General features: G+C 43.2%; 1 protein-coding gene across 2 annotated transcripts in view; it reads left to right on the plus strand.

The window, feature by feature from the left end:
* Window positions 1-3,419: 3,419 nt before the first annotated feature.
* Window positions 3,420-21,138, plus strand: part of TTC39B (tetratricopeptide repeat domain 39B) — a 120,373-nt gene continuing 102,654 nt past the window's right edge. Inside the window, exon 1 of one of the 2 annotated variants that reach the window (XM_019739166.2) lies at window positions 3,420-3,818. In XM_019739166.2, coding sequence (XP_019594725.2) covers window positions 3,435-3,818 — 384 coding nt within the window. In that variant the 5' untranslated portion in view covers window positions 3,420-3,434. The remainder of the gene's footprint in view (window positions 3,819-21,138) is intronic. The other variant, XM_019739170.2, reaches the window with a different exon arrangement.

The following is a 21,138-nucleotide window of genomic DNA, read 5'->3' on the forward strand; positions in this document are numbered from 1 at the left end:
CAGTAACATGGGATTGAGAGGGAGGGGCGATTTTAGAAGGGCAAGTTCTCTTCGAGGAGCTAAGAGATGAATGTGAGGCAAAGCCACTGACAAATGCATGATTGACAATGAGCACCTATGTCATGGACATGAGGTCTGAAAAATTTTTTTAAATGCAAAACCATTCTCTCTCCCACTACACAAATGATGAAAATACAATTTTTATTTAAATAAAGTTTCAACAAAAAAAACCTTACATCCACTAAGAGTAGTAGGTTGAGGAATACTAAAGATTACATTTCTGCAATGTTAGATTTATTTTGAAACTCAAACAGCTCCCAGTAGGTGTGTGTACCTTTTTTTTTTTTTTTTTTTTTAAGATTTTATTGGGGAAGGGGAACAGGACTTTATTGGGGAACAGTGTGTACTTCCAGGCCTTTTTTCCAAGTCAAGTTGTTGTCCTTTCAATCTCAGTTGTGGAGGATGCTGTTCACCTTCAAGTTGTTGTTCTTTCAGTCTTAGTTGTGGAGGGTCCAGGTCCAGGTGCCGTTGCTAGTTGCAGGGGGCACAGCCCACCATCCCTTGCGGGAGTCGAACCGGCAACCTTGTGGTTGAGAGGACGCGCTCCAACCAACTGAGCCATCTGGGAGCTCAGCGGCAGCTCAGCTCAAGGTGCCGTGTTCAATTTTAGTTGCAGGGGGCGCTTCCCACCATCCCTTGCTGGAATCGAGGAATTGAACTGGCAACCTTGTAGTTGAGAGCCCACTGGCCCATGTGGGAATCGAACCGGCAGCCTTCGGAGTTAGGAGCATGGAGCTCTAACTGCCTGAGCCACCGGCCCGGCCCAGTGTGTATCTTTAAAGTAAAAAAATTCAGACACCATTCATGCTTAATCCCTACGCTACCATGTTTCCCCGAAAATAAGACCTGGCCGGACAATCAGCTCTAATGTGTCTTTTGGAACAAAAAATTAATGTAAGGCCTCATATTATATTATATTATACCCAGTCTTATAGGAAAACAAGACCCGGTATTATATTATATTATATTATATTATATTATATTATATTATATTATATTATATTATATTATATTATATTATATTAAAGACCCGATCTTATAGGAAAATAAGACCGGGTCTTATATTAATTTTTGCTCCAAAAGACGCATTAGAGCTGATTATCCAGCTAGGTCTTCTTTTCGGGGAAACACGGTAGTTACTTTTGGGAAATGGAAAATCTGAGGAATCTCACTTGACTGTTAAGAGTAAAACATTTGTTATCAGCAAACTGGCAAGGGAAATTCTGTTACAAAAATGAATCCATTCTGAATGTTTTTTGAAAAAAGCTGTTTTATATTTGTGATTCATGATCTTGTAAAATCACCCACGTACGGGAAAAGAAATTTGGCATCTCCCAAGAGCAAAGCAAATTTGATTAGATGTTCCAGAGGCTGGAATACATTTATTCATTCAGTGTTTACAATTGTCTTCCTCAGAAATATGAGTGTTGCTCTTCTAGTGATAGGAATTTAAAACATACTGGGCTTCAGATTTGATCTCTGGTATTAACAAAATAACACATCAAACTTCATCAAAAAGGACAGATTTTTGAAAAGTTAGACTTGATTCTCATTATAATACAATCACATCACTAATTTGAGCCAAGTTCTTTTGTGTCTCTTCAAAATTTGAGAAGTTGAAATTCATAAGTATGACGATAACAAAGTATATGGGGAAGGAAAAAGTCACCAATGAGATGGTTTCACATCAAAAAGATGTGATATTAATTTAGGAACCAATGAACTTTATAAAACAGAATCATGCATGAGTAATACAGAGTAGATTCTGTACCCAGACAGGAAATCTAGCCTCAGAAAGTGAAGTATAAACAGGAGGTTGGGGGAGGAATGGAAACTTACAGGGGTATTAGAATTAAATGATCTCTAGGTTCCTTCTAGCCCCATATATCTGATTCTAAGAGCACGCAAAGGGTGTGTTAATCAGCTTTTTAAAAGCTTATTGAAATGTAATGTACATAACCATAAAATTCACCCATTATAAGTATATACTTCATGATTTATGGTGACTTCATAGAGTTGTGCAATCATCACAATCTAACTATTTTTCATGTTGTATATGGGGTAGAAACCATTTTATTTTTCTAGTATAAAGACACATGTGACTCATTAAAATCAGGAAATTTCAAGGATGCAAAGTGACTCACTGAAAATGTGTGTGATAAGCGTTTGTAGGCAGCTGCCCTACTGAAACAAGTAGGGAGAAAAGAGGGTGGCTGGAGGAAGTGCAGAGCTGTGGTTACCAGCCACACCCTTGAGTCAGACTGCTGGAGTTCAGATTCTGGCACCCCTACTTTCTTAATAGCTGTCTGAACTCAAGTAAGTTACTGAAACTCACTGAGCCTCAACTTACTCATCTGTAAGTTAACAGTATCTACTTCATGGGGTTATGAAAGATAAATGAGATAGTATATGCAAGGGGCTTAGTATCCTCCTGGCACTTATCACTGGATGATCATTAAATAGTCTTTCATGAGTCAGACGCAAAAGACCACATGCTCTATGAGTCAATTTATATGAAATTCTAGAAAAGGCAAAACGATAGTTATAGAAAGCAGGTCAGTGATTTCCAGAGGCCACTGACTGGGTGTAGGAAATTGATGGCAAAGGCTCACAGGGAACTTTTGGGGGTGTTCTATATTATGGTTGGGATGGTGTTTTGTAAACATTTGTTATGGAAACTTAAACTTGGTGAATTTTATCGTATGTAAAATATATGACAAAAAACCCTAACGATAGTTTTTAATTTACCAGTTGGATAGTTTGATTATTTGACATATTAGAAGCAAAAATCAATTTCTACACTTGGCCAACAAATATTTGTTGATCACCTACTACATGCAAGGCATCGTTCTAGATATTGGGGATACAGCCTTTAAGAAGACACGCAGTATCCCTACACTCATGGGGCTTACAGTGCAAGTTCGAATTGTACACATATGTTTGGGGCGACATAAAGGATCAGCACGGGATGCTATGGGGAAATAAAGGTGACAAGATAGTGGGAGGAGGGGTAGAGGGGCCCTGAGTACAAATACCTGTCCCTCAGTTTTTCTTTTAGCTTTCAAACATACACTGAAGACGATGCCCCTGACCTAAGACCTCTGGGTGACCGGTGACAGTGACCCAGGCACTCGGGCCACACAACCTGTGAGACACGGTGTTCACCTGCGAGGGAAGTGGACTGGCACCGACACAAAGACCAGGTGGACGCTCCATGGGCCTGAGGGGCAGCGCGGCTTTAGCCTTGGTCTCAACCCAGCACTCCGCAGAGCTCCGGAAGCGAAGACCCTCAAGCACCTTCCCTGACTGTGGACCAGACTCGCGAAGTCTGCGTCTGCGAAGTGACTCCGCCCACGAGGTGACTCCGCCGCTGGATGGCCCCGCCCACTGGGTCCAAGGAGGATGCCAGCCCCCTGGTTGGCTTCTCGGGTCTGAGCCGCGTGGAAGGGCGGGGCGAGGCCTGCGAGGGGCGGAGCTTGTGGCGAGGAGTGCAGCCCCGCGCCCTCTCGGGAAATGGATGCTCCGCAGTTCTGCGGGCGCCAAGGGGCGGGGAAAGCGCTCGTTTAGCTGCGCTCTGGCCCCGCCCAGGACCCGGCAGGAAGGCGGGGCCGCCTCGGTCCTCCCTCGCTGGCGCTGGGCTGAGCCCGGAGCGGAGAAACGGAGTCGGCTGTAAGATCCCGGCTTGGTTTTTGGGCGGCGGCAGGCGAAGGAGGAACATGGCGCTCGTAGGCAACGGAGCAGAGCTGGAAGCAGACGAGGTACTGGCGGGTGGGGAGTGAGGGCACTGCCTCTGGAGCCAGGGATGGGTGAGCGAGCTCGGCCGGGACGGCCAAGGTCCCGCCCCCTTGGCCCCAATTTGGGACAAGCAGCCTCCCGCCTGGAGGAAAGGGCTGGGGCTCCGGGTGGGGGCACCTGACCTTGGGAGGTCTATCCCTGCGGGAGTGAGGAGGGTCTCTGTGGCGCTCGGAGCGGAGGTGGTGCTGAGGTTCGGAGCCTCTGGCATCGTGGGGTCGGGGGATGCAGGACACCGTGTCCGGTCCGCGGGTGGATGGGTGCGAGCGCGCCGGAGCTCAGGACCCTCAGCTCTGAGCTGATCTGAGCCTCTGCAGGGACGTCTGGGCTTCGTGAGGTCTGATCCCGAAGTCCGGACACTAGCCCTCGGGGGTTTGTGAAACTCTCTCTGGAGCCGGGAGTCTCACCTTCTATGGAAGTTTCCTGGGGACTGAACTGAAAGGCTTAGAAGAGATGAGAGGAGGGGGGACAGCGGGTGGAAGAAGGAGCCCCAGGGTGTCAGCACAGGCAGGCAGGGCAGAGGCTGCCCCAGGCCGGAGGGCGAGGGGACCAGAGCAGCAGCCCAGGAATCGGTGCTTTCCCCTTGGTCCACGGGGCCCGGGCCTCTCCCGAGCAGGTCCCGGGTATAGACGGATAGAAGGCTCTACGAGAACCGACTCCGGCAAGCTGCTGTCTCAACTGTATTTAAATAATTGGCCACTTCCTCCTGGGGCCGGCGCGCCCGGGTTTGAGCACCCTCGGGCAGGCGCACCGGACCTGTTGATTTATTGACTTCCTTTCAGCACTTAGAGCTCCAGAGAGACGCCGTATTTTGAGCTTCAAGTTGAGGCCGGCGGCAGCGCAGGAGCACCGGCAGCAGCAGAAGCAGCAGCAGCGGCTGCCGCTGCCATTTTACCTGTTTTGAATTTTGCAAGTCGCTGCCTGAGGAAGCTTAGTTTCAAATGATGCAATAGTGGAAGATCTGGAGATGGTTTCTGTCCATCTTCCCAGTGTCGGGAAACTCCCGACAACGAACACTATGTTCTAAATGTAGCCCTTAAAATAAAAACACACCAAAACAGAACTGCAGCTCCTTTACAGGACTGGCAAACAAGAGGGCAAGTGGGGCTGTCCAGAACCTTCCTTAGAGCCTGTTCCTGGCAGTGAGGGCACCAGGACCACAGACCAATGAAGGAGAGCTTGCTCAGTTGCATCTATTCATTGTTGAAACTTTGAAACTACCCATAAAGGCAAATGATGAAATAGCACATTTGTTGCTATTTTCATCTGTGACAACCTTCTTTATAGCTTTGGGCTGTCTTTTTAGTATTTCAGAGAGCCAGCTGTTTTTCATTCCTCCTGTCTTAGTTAATCCTTTTCTGTAATCAAGGTAGTAACACTTTTATGGTGATTTGACTATACATTCACTCCATTACTCAAAAGTTTTTATGGCTCCTGCTGTATATTAAATTAACTATCCATGTACCTGGCGTGCGGGCCTCTACAGTGTGGTCTCTCAATCTGATGTCCCAGCCTTGTCCCCAGCTACTTCTCTTTGTATAACCATTTAGCTTAATCAGTGTTATGCCTGTATTGTAAACAAGGAAACAAGTCTGGGAGTAGCTAGTAAATGGAAAGTGAAAATTTTGAATCCCTAGTCTGCTTGTTGAAAAAGTTTCGCAACGCTTAGGGCTATATAATTGTCTAGACCAGGGGTGTCCAAACTTTTTTCAACGTTTTTCACCAAGGGCCATATGCGGTAAAATACACAAACAGCTGGGCCACTCACTCGAGGTGAAGTACGTATTGCCTCACCTGGTTTATTGAAGTAAACTAAATATATTTTTGGAATTTGCTGCGGGCCAATAAAAAATGGAGTTGGCCCGCGGGCCGCAGTTTGGACACTCCTGGTCTAGACCAAGGGTATTGTTGAGAGAGAAAGGGGATGCTATTAATAATTAACACTTGAACAATAGGTATAAACTGGGATTGCCCTGGGCATATTGAGACACATGGCCACCGTTGCTGTGCCCACTGCCTACCAGATGAACTGACGTATTGAGATGCATTAGCTAGGGAGAAGGGCTCTAGCTGGGTCGGGGGCGTTAGGTTTCAGAGCAGTGGAGAGCCTGGCATGCACCTACATACTTGGTAAATACGTATTTTTTTTGAATGAATGAATGACTACAAAAAGATTTTGCTTAGTTTCTCAGTTTTTGCCATATCTTTTCATTCATTTTTTAAATTCAATAACTATTAGACCCTCATTACATATTAGGTACTGTACTGGTCCTAGGAGATGAACAGTACAAACAAAATTTTTTGTTCGTGCCAAATCCACTTGTCCCGCATGGTGTACCATTTCCATTGGTATAAACTTTGCAAAGCTTTATTGAACATTTGCTCTTTGCTCAAGCTTTGTAGATGCCTTAGAAAGAGAGGACATAGTTTTGGCTCTGTAGAATTCTCAGCCTGGGGAGCGAGATAGATCATGTGTACAAGAACTCTAGAAAAGAACTCAAGGCAGGGTAAGCCAGTGAGAAGCAGTGCATTGAAATCTGGGTACCCTTCACTAATTTGTACAAAGCCCCTAACTTTCATTGGGCTGAAGCGCCCCACACACAAGTGAATAGCACCCTGCTCTTCAACTTTACTGCATGTGTGAACTAAAATAGCTCATTTCAGCTGGGAAGTTTTTCAGACACTTAATATACATTTCATAGTCTTTGTGGCCACTATTTAATATTCTAGGGAAGTAAAAGTGTGTAGTTGGAAAGTAGTACCAAGTGATGTAGTTGGAAGAGTGAACTGAGCTCTCAGCTCTGTCACTAATTTGCCCCATGGCCGTTCATTCTTTGTGTGTGCAAACATTTGACTATCTTATGTGCAGAGACTGGCACTGGCCTGGAGAGAACAGTGAACTAGACAGACAAGGACTTTGTCCAAAATAATGACCTTGACTGAGCAGGTTTCTCAACCCCCTTAGGGCTCTTTTGAGTTTCCTCATATGAAAAAGGAGGGCTGGGTGAACCCTCAGTGTTCTTTCAGCTCTAGAAGTCCGTGCTTTTGGATGGAGGTAGGCTCCTTTTTGGGAGAAGGGCTAATACTATGGGAATCACTTTTCTTTCAAAATAACCAAGGAGATGATGGTAGTACAAGAGCTCTCATGGAAGCTGTGGGATGGGGTATTTCCTTCCTTCCTCCCTGCCTCCCTCCTTCCCTCCGTCTCTTTCCTCCTCCTCCTCCTCCTCCTCCTCCTCCTTCCTCTCTCTCTCTCTCTCTCTCTCTGTCTCTCTCTCTCTCTCTCTCTCTCTTCTGTTCAGGTGCTAGGAGGATAAATACTTAAACACAGAAGTTAGAGCTTGCAACCTCAAGGGCGGCAAACGTTTGTTCTGGAGGGTTACCAAAACATCACAGATATTACCATGGTGTGTGGACCTTCAGAGTTTGGTTGATAAGTCTTATTTCTCAATATTTCTTAAATTTGCCTCATTGGGTTTTATTGGATATTACATAAGCAACATTGACATCAAGTTCATGCAAGGTATACAGAAATTATGCAAGGTCTATACCACCAGCCTATGGCGGATTGATGGCTATGACTGGAGGACCATCCGTTGCTTGATCTTGAGGTCATTTCTCTCTTGGTGACCTCCTCATACATATGGGCTGCTGTCGACTGTCTTGGATGTTGCTTATATTTGGCCCTCTGTTTTTGTGTGATTTGGGTTGGGGAATTTAATAAAAATAGTTTATATTTTATTGTTTAATCCTATTAAAATCATCCAATCCACCAATAATTATGTCAAGAGAAAATATCAACAATGTCTGAGTGAATATCTAGCAGCTAGTTAAGCTAAAAATTGTGTTCTCAGATGAAATGACTTAATTTCACTAAAAACAATTTAAGAAGATAATTTTTCAATTGTTTTACCTTAACTGGAAAAATGAATTTTAAACGTCTTTTAAATATTTGGTTACATTCTATTTTGTGGAAATTGGTAATTTGCATATGTAATTTGATACATTACATTTTTATATTAAAGTTCTATGAAAAGTTACTCATCAAATACAGTTAGAAATTGAATGTTAAGAGATTTAAAAATTTTAATCTAACTTAATTTTTTTTATTTAGTCATTCTGAACCCATTATTGAATAAAAAGTAAATTTATACTTGCTCATTTTATATGTAAAGCACAGATATATATACCTCTGTGCTATTAAAATCTCATGGGGGGTGTGGTTAGGAAAAATATCTAAAAAGGTTTCTTAGGAGGACAATAATGGAAAAAAGTTGAGAAACACTGGGTTAGGGATAGAAATGGCTTATGTGACAGATGTTTCCATTGCTTGTTTTTTTGGCCCAAGAATTTTTAGATCTAATTCTGATTTAGAAACTTTTTCCATTGGAATTTTAGATGAAGTTTAGATAAAATTGATTGCTACTATTTTCTTAGAATCGGATTTATTCTTTCCCTCCATCAGTGTTCATTGAGCACCTTCTTAGGTTTTAGATAGGAGGGCCCTGTTCTGTCTTTGGGTCAGGGTAGGTCTTAGGTGGGGGGGGCTATATGCTTTATTGTCCGTAGTAGGTCAGTATGAGAGTAAATGCTTTCAGTAATTACGCAGGACAGCAGGTGCAAACAGTGATGGTTAGGGGTTGGCAAAGACTTGAAAGAAGAGATGGTAGTTGAACTGGGTCTAGAGGGGTGATCAGGATTATGCTGGGGGGAGCAAGTGGGCTAAGGCTCAGGCCTGGGCGGAAGTGGAGACGGGCGGGAACGAGCATAACCTGGGCTCAGCTGGGTATTCAGCGCTGGGAAGGAGGGCTGGTGAGGGCCGAGGCTGCACAGCCTGCTTGCATCCCATGCTGGAGTGTCTGGAGTGTCATGCTAAGGAGTTTTGACTACATCTCCTAAAAAATAGGAGTCTAGAATGTTTTTGTTTAACTAGGCAAGTATCATAGGTTATTTATTTTAGGAAGATAAATCTGGTGAAGTTGATGCAGCCAGATTGTGGAGGAGGCAGCAGGAAGGGCAAGAGACTGTTGCAACAGTTCATGTGGGAGGAGATGAGGACGGAAGTGGACCAGAGACTGTGGGATTGGAGAGGAGGCCAGAGTGGAGGGACTTTTCCGTGAGAACATGGAGGAGAAATTGGCCTGGGAGCCTGTTTGAGGATGAGTGGTATGGAGAGGGGGTAGAAGAGAGGAGCTGTTCAGTGATAATCTGGGTCTCTTGTGTGGCTGGGTGGTGGTGCTGTTTCCTCAGAAGAGGCCTAGGGTTCAACCCCACCCCCTTTTGGTGGGTGTAGAGGATGAGGAAGGACCTCATGCAGAATAAACTCATCCCTGCATGAGTGGCTCATTGTGGCTTATGCGGGAGCTTGGCGATTTGTTCATGAGGGGATGAGATTGCAAAGGGTGTTTGTAATTGGTTGTGCAGGTGAGTAGGAGGAAAAAATAGTATCACCTTACCATCAGCCTCAACTCTGCGCAGGTTAACAGACAATTTTCCTGAGATGTTCAATGTTGAAAATCTTGAAATCCCAACTATTCTTGGAATGCTACTTTCTCAGTGAAACTTACCCTCATTTTCTCCTTCCTTCTCCCCATACCCGGATACCTCCTTCCTTCCTTTTAGGTCCAGTAGCGCAGGTATGTTTCTCTAGGCAGGTATCAATTCTTCCCTTGAGTTAGCTGGTTTGCCTTCTTATCTTAGTTCCCTGCCCTCGGGTGCTGTCACTAATTATCCACAGTGTGAATCTGATACTGTGAATTCTGTGAAGCTTATGGTTTCCATCTAGCCCTCTGTTGACAGCCTTCAGCCCCCGTACCGCCATGGCCATCTTGGGTGGGTCTCCTGAAGTCACTGTGTGCTCACTTCGCAGAGACTGAGTACCTGGGGGCTCTCCCGGGTGCTTGTGAGATTTCCTGGGAAGAGTTTCCTTTGTTGAGGCTCTTGTTGCTCCCCGTCTCTCAGCTCTCCGCTTCCACCCCTGCACTAGTGGAAGAGTCACTTTAGCTAGTTGGCCAAATGGGTTAGGTCACTACACCTCTTCAGAAGGGCTCCTCAAGTATTTGAATGCCTGGAAGTTCATCATGCCATTATGCATCTTAAGCTCTTTATTTAAAGGCTGTGGGTATGTAGTAGATGCTTTTGTGCTGAGATCTATGCATATGTCCCTTTGGTATTGCTGATATTATGCTGACATATATATAGGGCCTACATAGATATATAGATATATATATAGGTCTCTCTCTTTCTCTCTCTCTCTCTATATATATATATATATATATCTATATATCTATATATCTATATATGTATATATCTATATATCTATATATCTATATATCTTTGTTGGGACTGATTGTAACTAGTACGTGAGAAGAATTGTTGAATCTAATTTAATGTGTTGGATTTTGCGCTCGGTGCTAGAGAGACAAACACAGTGCCCATCCTAAATTTTGGTGTAGTCGACAGGTGGGTAGACAAATAGATGTACTGCTCTGTGCTCAAACCATGGAGGAAGGATGCCAGGGTGCTTTGGAGCACAGAGGAGGGCACCTTACCTGGGGGATGGGTAGTCAGGCGTGGTTTCCTATAAGAGGTTGTTTCTTAGAAATTCAGGGTCTTGCAGGATGAGCAGGGCTTAGCCGTGTATGAGAGAGTTGGTCACCAGGGAGCTCTGTGTGTCTCAGGGTGAGGGGCTAGCAGGCCTAAGGCACGGAGCTGCGGTGCTTTGGGTGGTAGGGAACAGTACTAGAAGGGCAGGAAGGGCCACTCCAAGTATTTCACGCCGAATCGTGGCTATCCTGGTGTGTGTTTAAGGTTGAGGTTGAGGAGAAGTGTGCAGAGACCAGCACTGTAAGTAGGTGGCTCACTCTGGCAGTGCAAGGAGGCCGATTGGAGGGAGACGAGATCAGAAGTGGGGAGGCAGGGGGTTTTCTGGTGTTTTGTTTTGTTCTGTTTGTCCGGGGTCTGTCAACAGCGCACTGAAGGCCTATATGTAAGGGTGGCTAAGTGCTGGGATACCACTCGGGTAAGGGACGGCTTTAACCCCTCTGGAGCAGACAGTGGGAATGTGGACACCAACAAACAGCTCTAAGCTGGAGTGTAGGGGCGCGTATAAAGGGTGCTCCTCGGTCTGGTGCTTCTAGAAGAAGCAGGGCGCTTTCACAGGGCAGTCACCGAGACGTCCTGGTGAGGGCATGCCCCTGCCCAGGTCAGTGGACTTGGTTTCCAGAGTCTTGACTGCCCAGCTGTGTGACTGAACCCCGGTTGGCCTTGGTTTTCTCAGAGGTCACTGAAGGAATTGGCATTAATGACCTGCTTCTGTAAGGTCTTCTCACCTTTGACATCTGTGATCGAGAAGGAGACATTTGATCTGGACTTGAGGGGTGCAGTTGTAGCAGGCGGTGATGGAACAGATCACAGCCTCATTCCTTCAGCGGAGGGAGCAGCCGAGGAAACAAGCTCAGGCTTGGAGAAAGCCTAATGGAGGCCGCTGTGCTGAAGCAGAGCGGGTGAGAGCGTCCTGTGGGGTGGGGTGCGCGTGTGTTCCCGTAGGTTTCTATAGGCCTTGAACCCTCACCTAAGGAATTTGGTTTTTAAAAAAGTTTTTTTGTTTTGTTTTCTTTTTGTATCCTCCCATGTTTGTGGAATGTTTCTCTCTCTCTCTCTCTCTCTCTCTCTCTCTCTCTCTCTCTCTCTCTCTCTCTCTCCTTTAATAAAGGAAGCAATGATGATGCTAGTTCTTGGTTTCATTTTCTTCTTTCCCAACCCCATTTCCAAGACAGTTTTAAACTGATAGCTGTAAACTCCAAAGCAGTGATTAAGGAGACAGACAAGTCAGACATGTTTGCGTAATTCCACAGGCTGATGTTTTATCACATGGCTTCTTACCCTCATCTAAGTTCTGAGACAGAACCATCCTGACTCACGGTCCTGGTGTGGTCAGCAGGGCCAGGCAGGGTTTCTCTGAGGGGCTCCTCAGTCCTTCTTTTCCCTCTGGCTGTTTCCTGAGACCACTTTGTCCTATAGTTCTGGGGTTCCTGGTCTTTTTTCTACTCTTGAGTCACAATCCTTGCACTCAGAACTGAAGGAAACAAACCTCAGATTCTCACCTTGTTTTTCAGGCCAAATGGGGTTTGATCTTTTTGAGAGGAGGCGGGCCAGGCAGATGACAGAGTGGGAGAGTCCTGAAGAGAGAATGAGGGAATGAGGCCTGACTCTAGAACCCTCTCCCAGAAGCACTCATGGATCATCATCTATGCAAAATCATCGACCGAATATTTATTGGCCAAGAACAACTACCCCCAGCACAACTTGGGTTCAGATCCTGGCTTCTTGTTTGCTGTGTGACTTTTGTCTTGTTATTTAACTTGTCTGATGCTCTTCATTTATAACGGGAATATACCTACCTCACATGTTTGGTGATGAGGATGAGAGAAAATTCTATTTTACAAAACACCTGGCACATAAAAGTACTCTTTAAACACCAGTTTTCTTTCTCCTTATGCTTAATCTTAAGGTATTGCTACCATAGTTCATTATTTATGGGTTTGCTAAAGAATCTGCTACAGATGTTTTAGTGTGTTCAGATATAGTTTTACTTTGTTTTGCAGTCAATTGAGAAGAACATTCTGCAGAAGAACGCATCCTAGAAACAGAAAGTGACTGGCCCAAGGTCACTCACGGAATCAGGTTTAGAAGCCAAGTGCTGTAACGCTACATTCAGTGCCCTTTCCATTAGGTCAGGGGACAGCAAACTTCACCAGAAGGCCAAATGTAGCCTGCTCACCTCCTGCCTGTTTTCGTAAATAAAGTTTTATTGGAACACAGCAATGCCCAATCATTTAGGTGTTCCTGTGGCTGCTTCTGCACTACAATGCAGAGTTGAGTATTGGGACACAGAACATATGGCCCACAGGGCTTAAATATTTATAGGTCCTTTATGGAAAAAGTTTGCTGACCCCTGAACTAGGTGATTTCTAGGACTGCATGTAAGTTGTTTATAATGTGTTGTAAGCTTTATGCATTACATTTGCTTATTTCTTTAATATGCATGTAGGCATCAAAACTTAGGAAGAAATATAAATCTATTTGGGACATCCCATGAAGTGGTATCGTATAAGTTCTGGAGTCAGATGGACGTGGATTTGAATCCCTGCTCTTCCCTGTGCAACCTTGGCTGAGTTATAATCTCTCTAAGCTTCTGTTTCTTCATCTGTAAATTGGAGATAATAGAACCTACTTCAGAGGGTTATTGTGAGGATTAAAGCCCTGTAAGGTGTTTAGTGTGTGGGTCTCAGCACTAATAGTATTAAGGCTGCAGGATGTGGATGGTTGACACTGTTTTCCCAGCCCTATAAGGAAGGAACTGGCATTGCATAGAGGTCGGCTTATCTAGGGTCCTGAAAAACTGGATTTGTGTAGGATAGATGGAGATACCTCTCAGGCTAATCCCAGACCTCCAGCTGAGTCAATTCTGAAAAAAAGTTTATGGTTCTTACACATTTGCCTCCCTGAGGGGAATGGGGAAACCACTTAGCACAAAAGAGAGCGGTGAATATGGGCTCAAAGGGCCATCTGTTTAAGCAGAACAGTGTTAGTGTTTGTCAGCAAGGGAAGCGGCAATGTCAGTAATATTTTGAAAATGGCTTTTACCCACCAACACATAAATAGTATGTATGGTAACCTCTGGTTTCATCAAATGTTTTGCTGTGTGGGTTAAGGAGGGGGGTGCGTCCCCCATGTTAACATTAGTGGATATCATATTGGTTCTTACAGGTTTTTCACCTAACACCTAGATGTTAGTTGGAGACTTTGACCTGTAAAAGGTATGTTTGTGTTCAGTTAGTATAAGAGGTTAAAAGGTACAGGAGGTGCCAGTGTGCCTTCCTGGCCCCTGGAGGGGGCTCTAGGTTTCTTGCTCTGCCCCAAAGCAATGTGCCATGCCAGACTGCTTTTTCTAAAGTTCAAATCCATTCTCACCTTATGCTTAAAATCTGTTCACAGCTTCTCATTGCCTTTGAAGTATGCAGACACTTTCTCATTGCATATAAGGCCTTGCTTAGGTTCTAGCTCGGGACACCAGTGTGCAGAGACCACCTGGTGAAGGGGGTGGGTGGCTTATTAAGATGCATCTTCCTAGGTCTCACCACTAACTATTCCTATTCAGCAGGTCTGGGGTGGCTCCCGGGAGTTTGCATTCCTAACATGACCTTTAATTTCAACCTTGCTGAAGTGCTTGCACTTCCTCTTCCTTACCTCATCTCCCAAAAGGTCAGTCCTTTCTCACATCCCATCTTTTTTATACCTCAGTTGGGCCAAATCTCTTCAGCATTGAAGACCTCCCTCAGGTGCCACTCCTCCAGCCCTTCCAGGTATTCCTTCCTCCCTTCCCTCCCTTCCAGGTGCTCAGTAACTATTTAACATTCCTGGCTGCCTGGAATGAGAAGTATTCCACTTTTAGCATATGTGCTATGACTCCCAGCAGGCATGGCATGTAGGCATCCATGTGTTCCAGAAGGAAAGGGTGGCCCTTTTCCCCATAGAGAGCAGCAAAGGAATACCCTTCAGTGCTTTCTAACAGTGTGGTATTTTCATCCTCTCAACCAGAATTGATAATGGAGAATTGACCTCCATTATCTATCAGCATTATCTCAGCATACTTAAGGCTTTATTGAGGTATAATGTACACGCTATAACTTCACTCCTTTTAGTGAATTTACAGAGTGGTGCAGCCATCACCACAATCATTTTAAGAACATTTCCATCACCCCATAAAGATTCCTTGTGCCTGTTTGTTCTCAGCTCAATACATTTTTCACACTTAAATTAATTGAAAAATTAACAATAAATCACCAGGATAAAATAGAATTTCCCAGGCAGAAATAAAAATGAGCTGCCACTGTACATGATGGGGATAAAGCAAAAGTGTTAGATATCAAAACGCAAGACTGGAGAGCAGGGCACATTTGGGTCATTGCTCGACGTGGCTCTTCCCCTGTGACATCATTAGAAGAGAGGCTCGAGGGCTCTGTGAATTATGTCTGTCCAAATGCATCATTTGTCTCATTTGCAATACAGCAGAAGATGTGTAGTGTGTGTAGATGATGCTTTTCTCTGGTTTTCTAGTTTATTCCCCAAGGCAGATGCTATTTATCTGACATGTTTAGCTTCCTGCTAGAAAGATGAACAAGCAATTGCATTTCTAAGCCATTAACAGTTGAATAACAGGGACTGTCACATAGCTAAAGTCTCAGATAGGACAAAGAGTCTGATGAAATCAGCTGCTTTTTAGGCACCCTTGAATTTCAGATGTGTTGTGTCTGTTCCTAGGAAGGCATGTGGGAGAGAGGAAAGAACACAGGTAGGCGTGCAGGTGAGCACACGTGGGTTGGGTTCTGCCACATATTGGCAGTGTGACCTTGGGCAAGAATCTGCGCTTCAGTCTCACGTCAGTCAAATGGGGATTCTAGTGGCCACTTCCGAGAGTCACTGTGTGCAACCCCTGCCCCTCACCCTGTGCCTGTCAGGCTATAAGTGCTTAGTTACAGCCATTCATTTGAATAGCAGCTATATACAGGTTTCGCTTTTTATCAGTACAATCGGATGGTTAGAATTGTACAGAGCAGGAAAGAATCATAGATTGTATCAAATACTGCAACTACCCTGTTTCCCCCAAAATAAGACCTAGCTGGACCATCAGCTCTAACGCGTCTTTTGGAGCAAAAATTAATATAAGACCCAGTATTATATTATATTATATTATATTATATTATATTATATTATATTATATTATATTATATTATATTATATTATAAAGACCTGGTCTTATAGTAAAATAAGCTGGGTCTTGTATAAATTTTTGCTCCAAAAGGCTCATTAGAGCTGATGGTCCAGCTAGGTCTTATTTTCAGGGAAACATGGTAGTGATATTGAACATCTTGATGTTAAATATGCATTTGCTGGTATTAATTTTAAGAACTAGTTTTGGAAGGGAAAGTTTTTTTTATTTTTTATTTTAAAACACAAGCAGTGGTAGATGTCCTTTTGAAGAACTGGCTGGAGCCAGTCACCACGGGCAGCATGCTTGGAGCCATAGGTTCCTCAGTCCTGCCACGGGGCTAAGTGAAATAACGCATGCAGGCCAGCTGGGATAGGCGGGGGGCATTCACGAAATGAGGAGGATTATAATTTATTTATACACTTAATGCCTTTAGAAACCTGAAGTGTTTACATTTCTGACAATTGGCTTATTTATTAATAATGACAGTACCTATGCGGTATTCCTCCCCCCTTTTCAAAATAGAAACATTGAGATTCATGGAATTCTTTTTCATCAGACATGAAGCAAACCTACTCTGATTTCATGAACAATAGAAATGACTTTCCTAAGGCGTGAGGCTCTACAAGTCTAATCTTGTCGTTAATTATATTTGAAGTTTAAAAAGTAAAGCTACTGGCTTAGAAAGAATCAACTTTTCTTCTTCAATACTTACCTGCCTTTGTAGTTTATGGAGGAGGAGGTTATACTTGAATAAATAAAAGTCCTCCCTGTTGATGTACACAAGCCCTGTCCACATCAGAACTTGGGGTCCATGTGCCTGTGGAAGCAGGTTTCCTTTGGCAGTAGATTAGGCTCACCTGAAGGACATGTGACCTGCTTAAATGAACTCATCTCTTTGTTCAAGACCGTGGTGCATTCCATTTCAATTGTGGCAATTTGGAAACAATTGTCCTTTCCGTAATTATTTTAGGAGCAAACACAAGGTTTTGGAGGACAATTTAAAACCGCATTGCTCAACCAAAAAAGCTCTCCTTGTGCCTCATCTTTGATTTTCCCTTCTGTTTCCCTCAATATACCCTTCTTTTGCTCCCCATTTCTGTCATCAGCTAGTTCTGTCTGGCTCCTTTCTGCACCGGCCCTTCCTGACCATCTCCACCACCAGCTCCCCAGTCTACACCATTGCCTTTTCACTCCTGCACCTCTGGGAGAGCGTCCTAACTGGTCTTCCAGCACCTCTCTGCCTTTTGCAGTCCACTCCCCACTCCATAGCCCCGTGGGCTCGTGTACAGACATTCGTACATGTTACTTCCCTGCTTGAAACTGTTGAGTGGCTTTTGGTAACATTTAAAGGAAAACCCACACTCTTTCCTGTGGTCTATGTGGTCTGGCTTTTTCTTCCTCTTCCAGCCCACCTCTTTCCCTTCTCCCCCTGGTTCCCTCTGCTGTAGCTACCTAGCTGCCGGCAGCTTGAACATGCTCAGTTCTTTCCCATCATAGTATTTCCCCAGGCTGGCTGCCTTCACCCGCCCTTCACGTGACCAGCTCCTTCTCAACTTTCCATCCTCACTTTAAAGATCAGGTTCCAGGTGCGGCTTTCCTCGGGTTCCATCTTCAAAGCAGCCTCTCTTTTTTCTCTATTACACATCCTGTTTATTTCCTGTTAGGTGTGATCACAATCTATATTATCTTGTTTGTTTGTTTTCTTCTCTGTCATCTGCCTCACCCTATCAGGTTTTAGAGCAGGAAGCTGAAAGAGCTGGAGACAGTTTAAGTCAGAAATGTTTAAGAAGGGAATTAGGTGTTTACAAAATGCACGGAGGGGCTGAAGGAGCCGTTCCAGGCTGGGCCACCAGGCATGACCTTCACGCCCATCCAGAACTGACCCTCTAGGGGAGGTGCTCGAATTCTGTGGCTGATGATTCCAGAGCTAAGGGTTCACAGTACTTTGCAATAGTTGTGACCCAGGGATCCGAAAGCTGGAATCCAGAAGCTTCTGCTGCCACTCTCTTATATATGCAGGAAGCTGGAAGATGGATGCTGGAGTACTACTGTTGAAATGACCCCAGTTTCCTCAGCCTGCTTGACAGCAGAAAAAGTCAAAAAGGGCAAAAAAATGTCCTCAGTCTTTTGGATCTTGCACAGGTCTATCTTAATGGGTGTAACCTAATTCTCACCCAGAGTCAACTCACTTCCTGTACAGCCACAAATCTGTTAGGCTCAAAGGAGCTTCTGTCTTTGTGAACTGTGCTGAAGTTCCTCAAATTTCCATTATGACTATGACTAAAACTCTATTAGAGTTGATTTGTTTTATTGCCTCTAGCAGTTTCTGTTCCTAATTTTGGCGCTTCTTTATTCTCATTTTAATAAAGTCCGTATTGTAATGTACATTGGTGTGTCATGTATGTAAGTCCGTGGCTACATACCACATTTTCATTAGGGAAATCAGAAAAATAATTGAGTCATTGCTAAAGTCTAGGTATGCCTTAACCTTATAAGATTCCTTAGCAAACAGAATTTGCATAATAAGCAAGTTCTAGGCATTAGAATTTGCTCAGAAGGGTAAACAGTGAGAAACTGCAAAATTGCCTAGGCCAAATTCGTGACAACTTGAGTATAAAAAGAATTAAGGACAGTAATGTATTATAGACCATTTCAAATAATAGGAATCCTTGAAATCCTTATCGCTGATAAATAACTAGTTAGATACATGAGGGAGACAGGAGGCGTTTACTTTCAGTAGAATGCAAAGGCTGACTGGTAAAAGTGGAGCGAGTGCTGGAGCTGGCAAATCAGTTTTCAGCCATCGTAGTAGAGATTCACTCAGGCAGCCATTGTCAGAGGTGCTGAAACCAGGGGCAAATTTGGGTGAGGGGCATGATATGTACCTGGTCTTATCCTATCTTACCACAGATTCCTTATCACTCGCCAGACGAAACTAGTTAACTATTCAGTGGAGAAGTCATACAACATCTTGGCCAGGTGATCAAAGTTCCTGTCAGCAGTGGGAGCAGAGGAACACCTGTGCCTCCAGACATACGTGACCTGCAAGGGACACAGTGTCCTTTGTCTGCTAGTCTCACTGGAATCTAATCACGAGGAAACATCGGAGAAACTTTAAATAAGGAAAATTCTATTTTTAAAAAGAGAAGAAGAGGGCTGTATTCCCCAAACAGGTCAGTGTCATAAAAGACAAAGAAAGACTGGGAGAATGCTCCAGATGAAGGGAGGCAAAGAAGACGTGACAGCTAAATGCAGTAGTTGACCTGAGACGTACGTAGCTTCTGTACGGTAGGGGAAAAAAGACTGGAGGGAAAATTGTTGGGTTAATTGACAAAATTTGAATAAGGACAGTAGTTTCAAGTAGTTAAATTTACTGAAGTGGGTAACTGTGCTGTGGTTATGTAAGATGACATCCTTATTTTTAGGAAATACACATTGAAGTATTTAGAGATAAAGGGCCACAATACATGTAATTTACTCTCCAGTTGCTCGGAATGAAAATATGATATATCTAGCTAGATAGATAGAGAAGGGAAAGGGAGGTGGGGAGGTAGAGGAAAGAGCAGGTTATAAAGCAAATGGACCAAAATGTTAGTAATAGGTGAATCTGCATAAATGGCACATAGGTGTTCTTTGTACTATTCTTATTCTGGCAACTTCTCTGTAAGTTTGAAATTATTATTACTATTTTTTTACTTTACTAGTACAGACTGAAAATGCTATTCACTTAACACTGGGCATGAAAGGATCTGTGTCATAAAACAAATTTAGTGGAAATGTCACCTTCCTCACTGAGCTTGAGGTTTTTTCTGGGTGTGATGGATCTGCTTATCTCGAAGTCATAGCTGAAGCTTCTTTATATTGTTCAAATTGTTGACTTTTTGACATTAAACAAATAATGCATAAAAAGCATTACTGTGGTAAAAGATCTAAATCACTCAGAAGCCAAAACATGATCTTTCCCTTTACCATGTTTTCCCTTTTCTTCCTCAGAAGAAGTCAGCATTACGAGTTTTTATTAATATAAATGGGATTTTATACCATACAACTTTCCCAAGACTAGGTTTTTCATTTAACGTATCTTAGAGATATTTTCACTGTTGCTTTATTCTTTATATAATGACTGAAGATAATTGGGTAATGCAGTTGTACAATAATTTATTTAACCACTTCTCTATTGAAGATCGTTTGTGTGGTATCTAATTTCCCCCCCAATGCACCAAGTACTATAATAGATAGACCCTTGTGCATGTGTGTGAATATTTTAATAGTATAGGGTCCTAGAAGTAGTATTGCTGTGTCAATATATATATATGCACATAATTTAAAAAAATAGATATTGCCAGACTGACTTTTAAAAAGACTGTAGCAACAATATGCGTTCATTTTCCAGCATCTCTGCCAACTATGGATATTATCAGTCCTGTAAATTTTTGCCATTGTCATGGACAAAATAATGCCACTTTTAAAGTGCATATTTCCAAGTGTATTGGCTGTTGGATTTGTTCTTCAGTGCACTGTCTCTTTATACCCTTTATCTGTTGTTCTTTTTGGTTGTTTGTCTCTTTCTTATTGAGTTGTTAAGAGTTCTTTATATATTACGATAATAATTTTTGGCTGGTTAAAGGTGCATTAGTGCATTCCTGGATCAACTCATTTGTTTAGTCATTCTTTCAAGCAGTCTTTTTGGTGCAGCTGCCATGTGTCGGCACTGTGCTTTGTGTTCCTGGACATGCTTCATGGAACCTGTGGCCTGGAGGGAAGACAGACACAAATACATGACTACACACCTAATTCTATAATTACAATGAGATTTACGGTGTGAAGAGAACTTAGAGTAGCTCTATAGCTCAGGCTCAGTTTCATGAAGTTCATTTTGTCAGATAGCTCAGTGTGTTGGATTTATACAATTTGTTTCTTCACATCAGTTTTACAGGGTTTAATGAGAATGAATATAAATCACAGATTCTGAAGTTGGACTCTGTTGGTTCAAATACTCATTCTGCACTTAGATGTTTTGTGACCTTGGGCAAGTTACTTAACCTGTCTGTGTCCCAGTTTTATCTTTTGTAAACTGGAGTAATACTAACCGCTCCAGAGGGTTGTTACCAAGAGCAAATGAGTTAATATATGTAAAAGTATGTAAAACAGTACCTGGCACAGAAGAGTACTATAGAAGTGTTAGCCATTATTATGATATCAGCAGCATTCAAATTTTTAATATTTCATGTGGAATTTGTGGAATTTTTTATAGTTATTTTCCCCCAAATTCTTTTAAAAACCAACTTTATTGAGGTTTAATTTACATGCAATTAAACGCATCCATGTTAAGTGTACAGATTGTTTCATAAATGTATACCCCCATTTACCTACCACTATAATCAAAATACTGAACATTTCTATCAGCCCTCAAAGTTCCCTGATACCCCTCTGCTGTCATTTCAGATCCTTTTTAATGCATTTGTTTTACCATAATTTTAGTATTCATCTTTTAGCATGCTTAGAGTTTT

The sequence above is a fragment of the Rhinolophus sinicus genome, linkage group LG04 (assembly GCF_036562045.2).
Source record: "Rhinolophus sinicus isolate RSC01 linkage group LG04, ASM3656204v1, whole genome shotgun sequence".
NCBI lineage: Eukaryota > Metazoa > Chordata > Mammalia > Chiroptera > Rhinolophidae > Rhinolophus > Rhinolophus sinicus.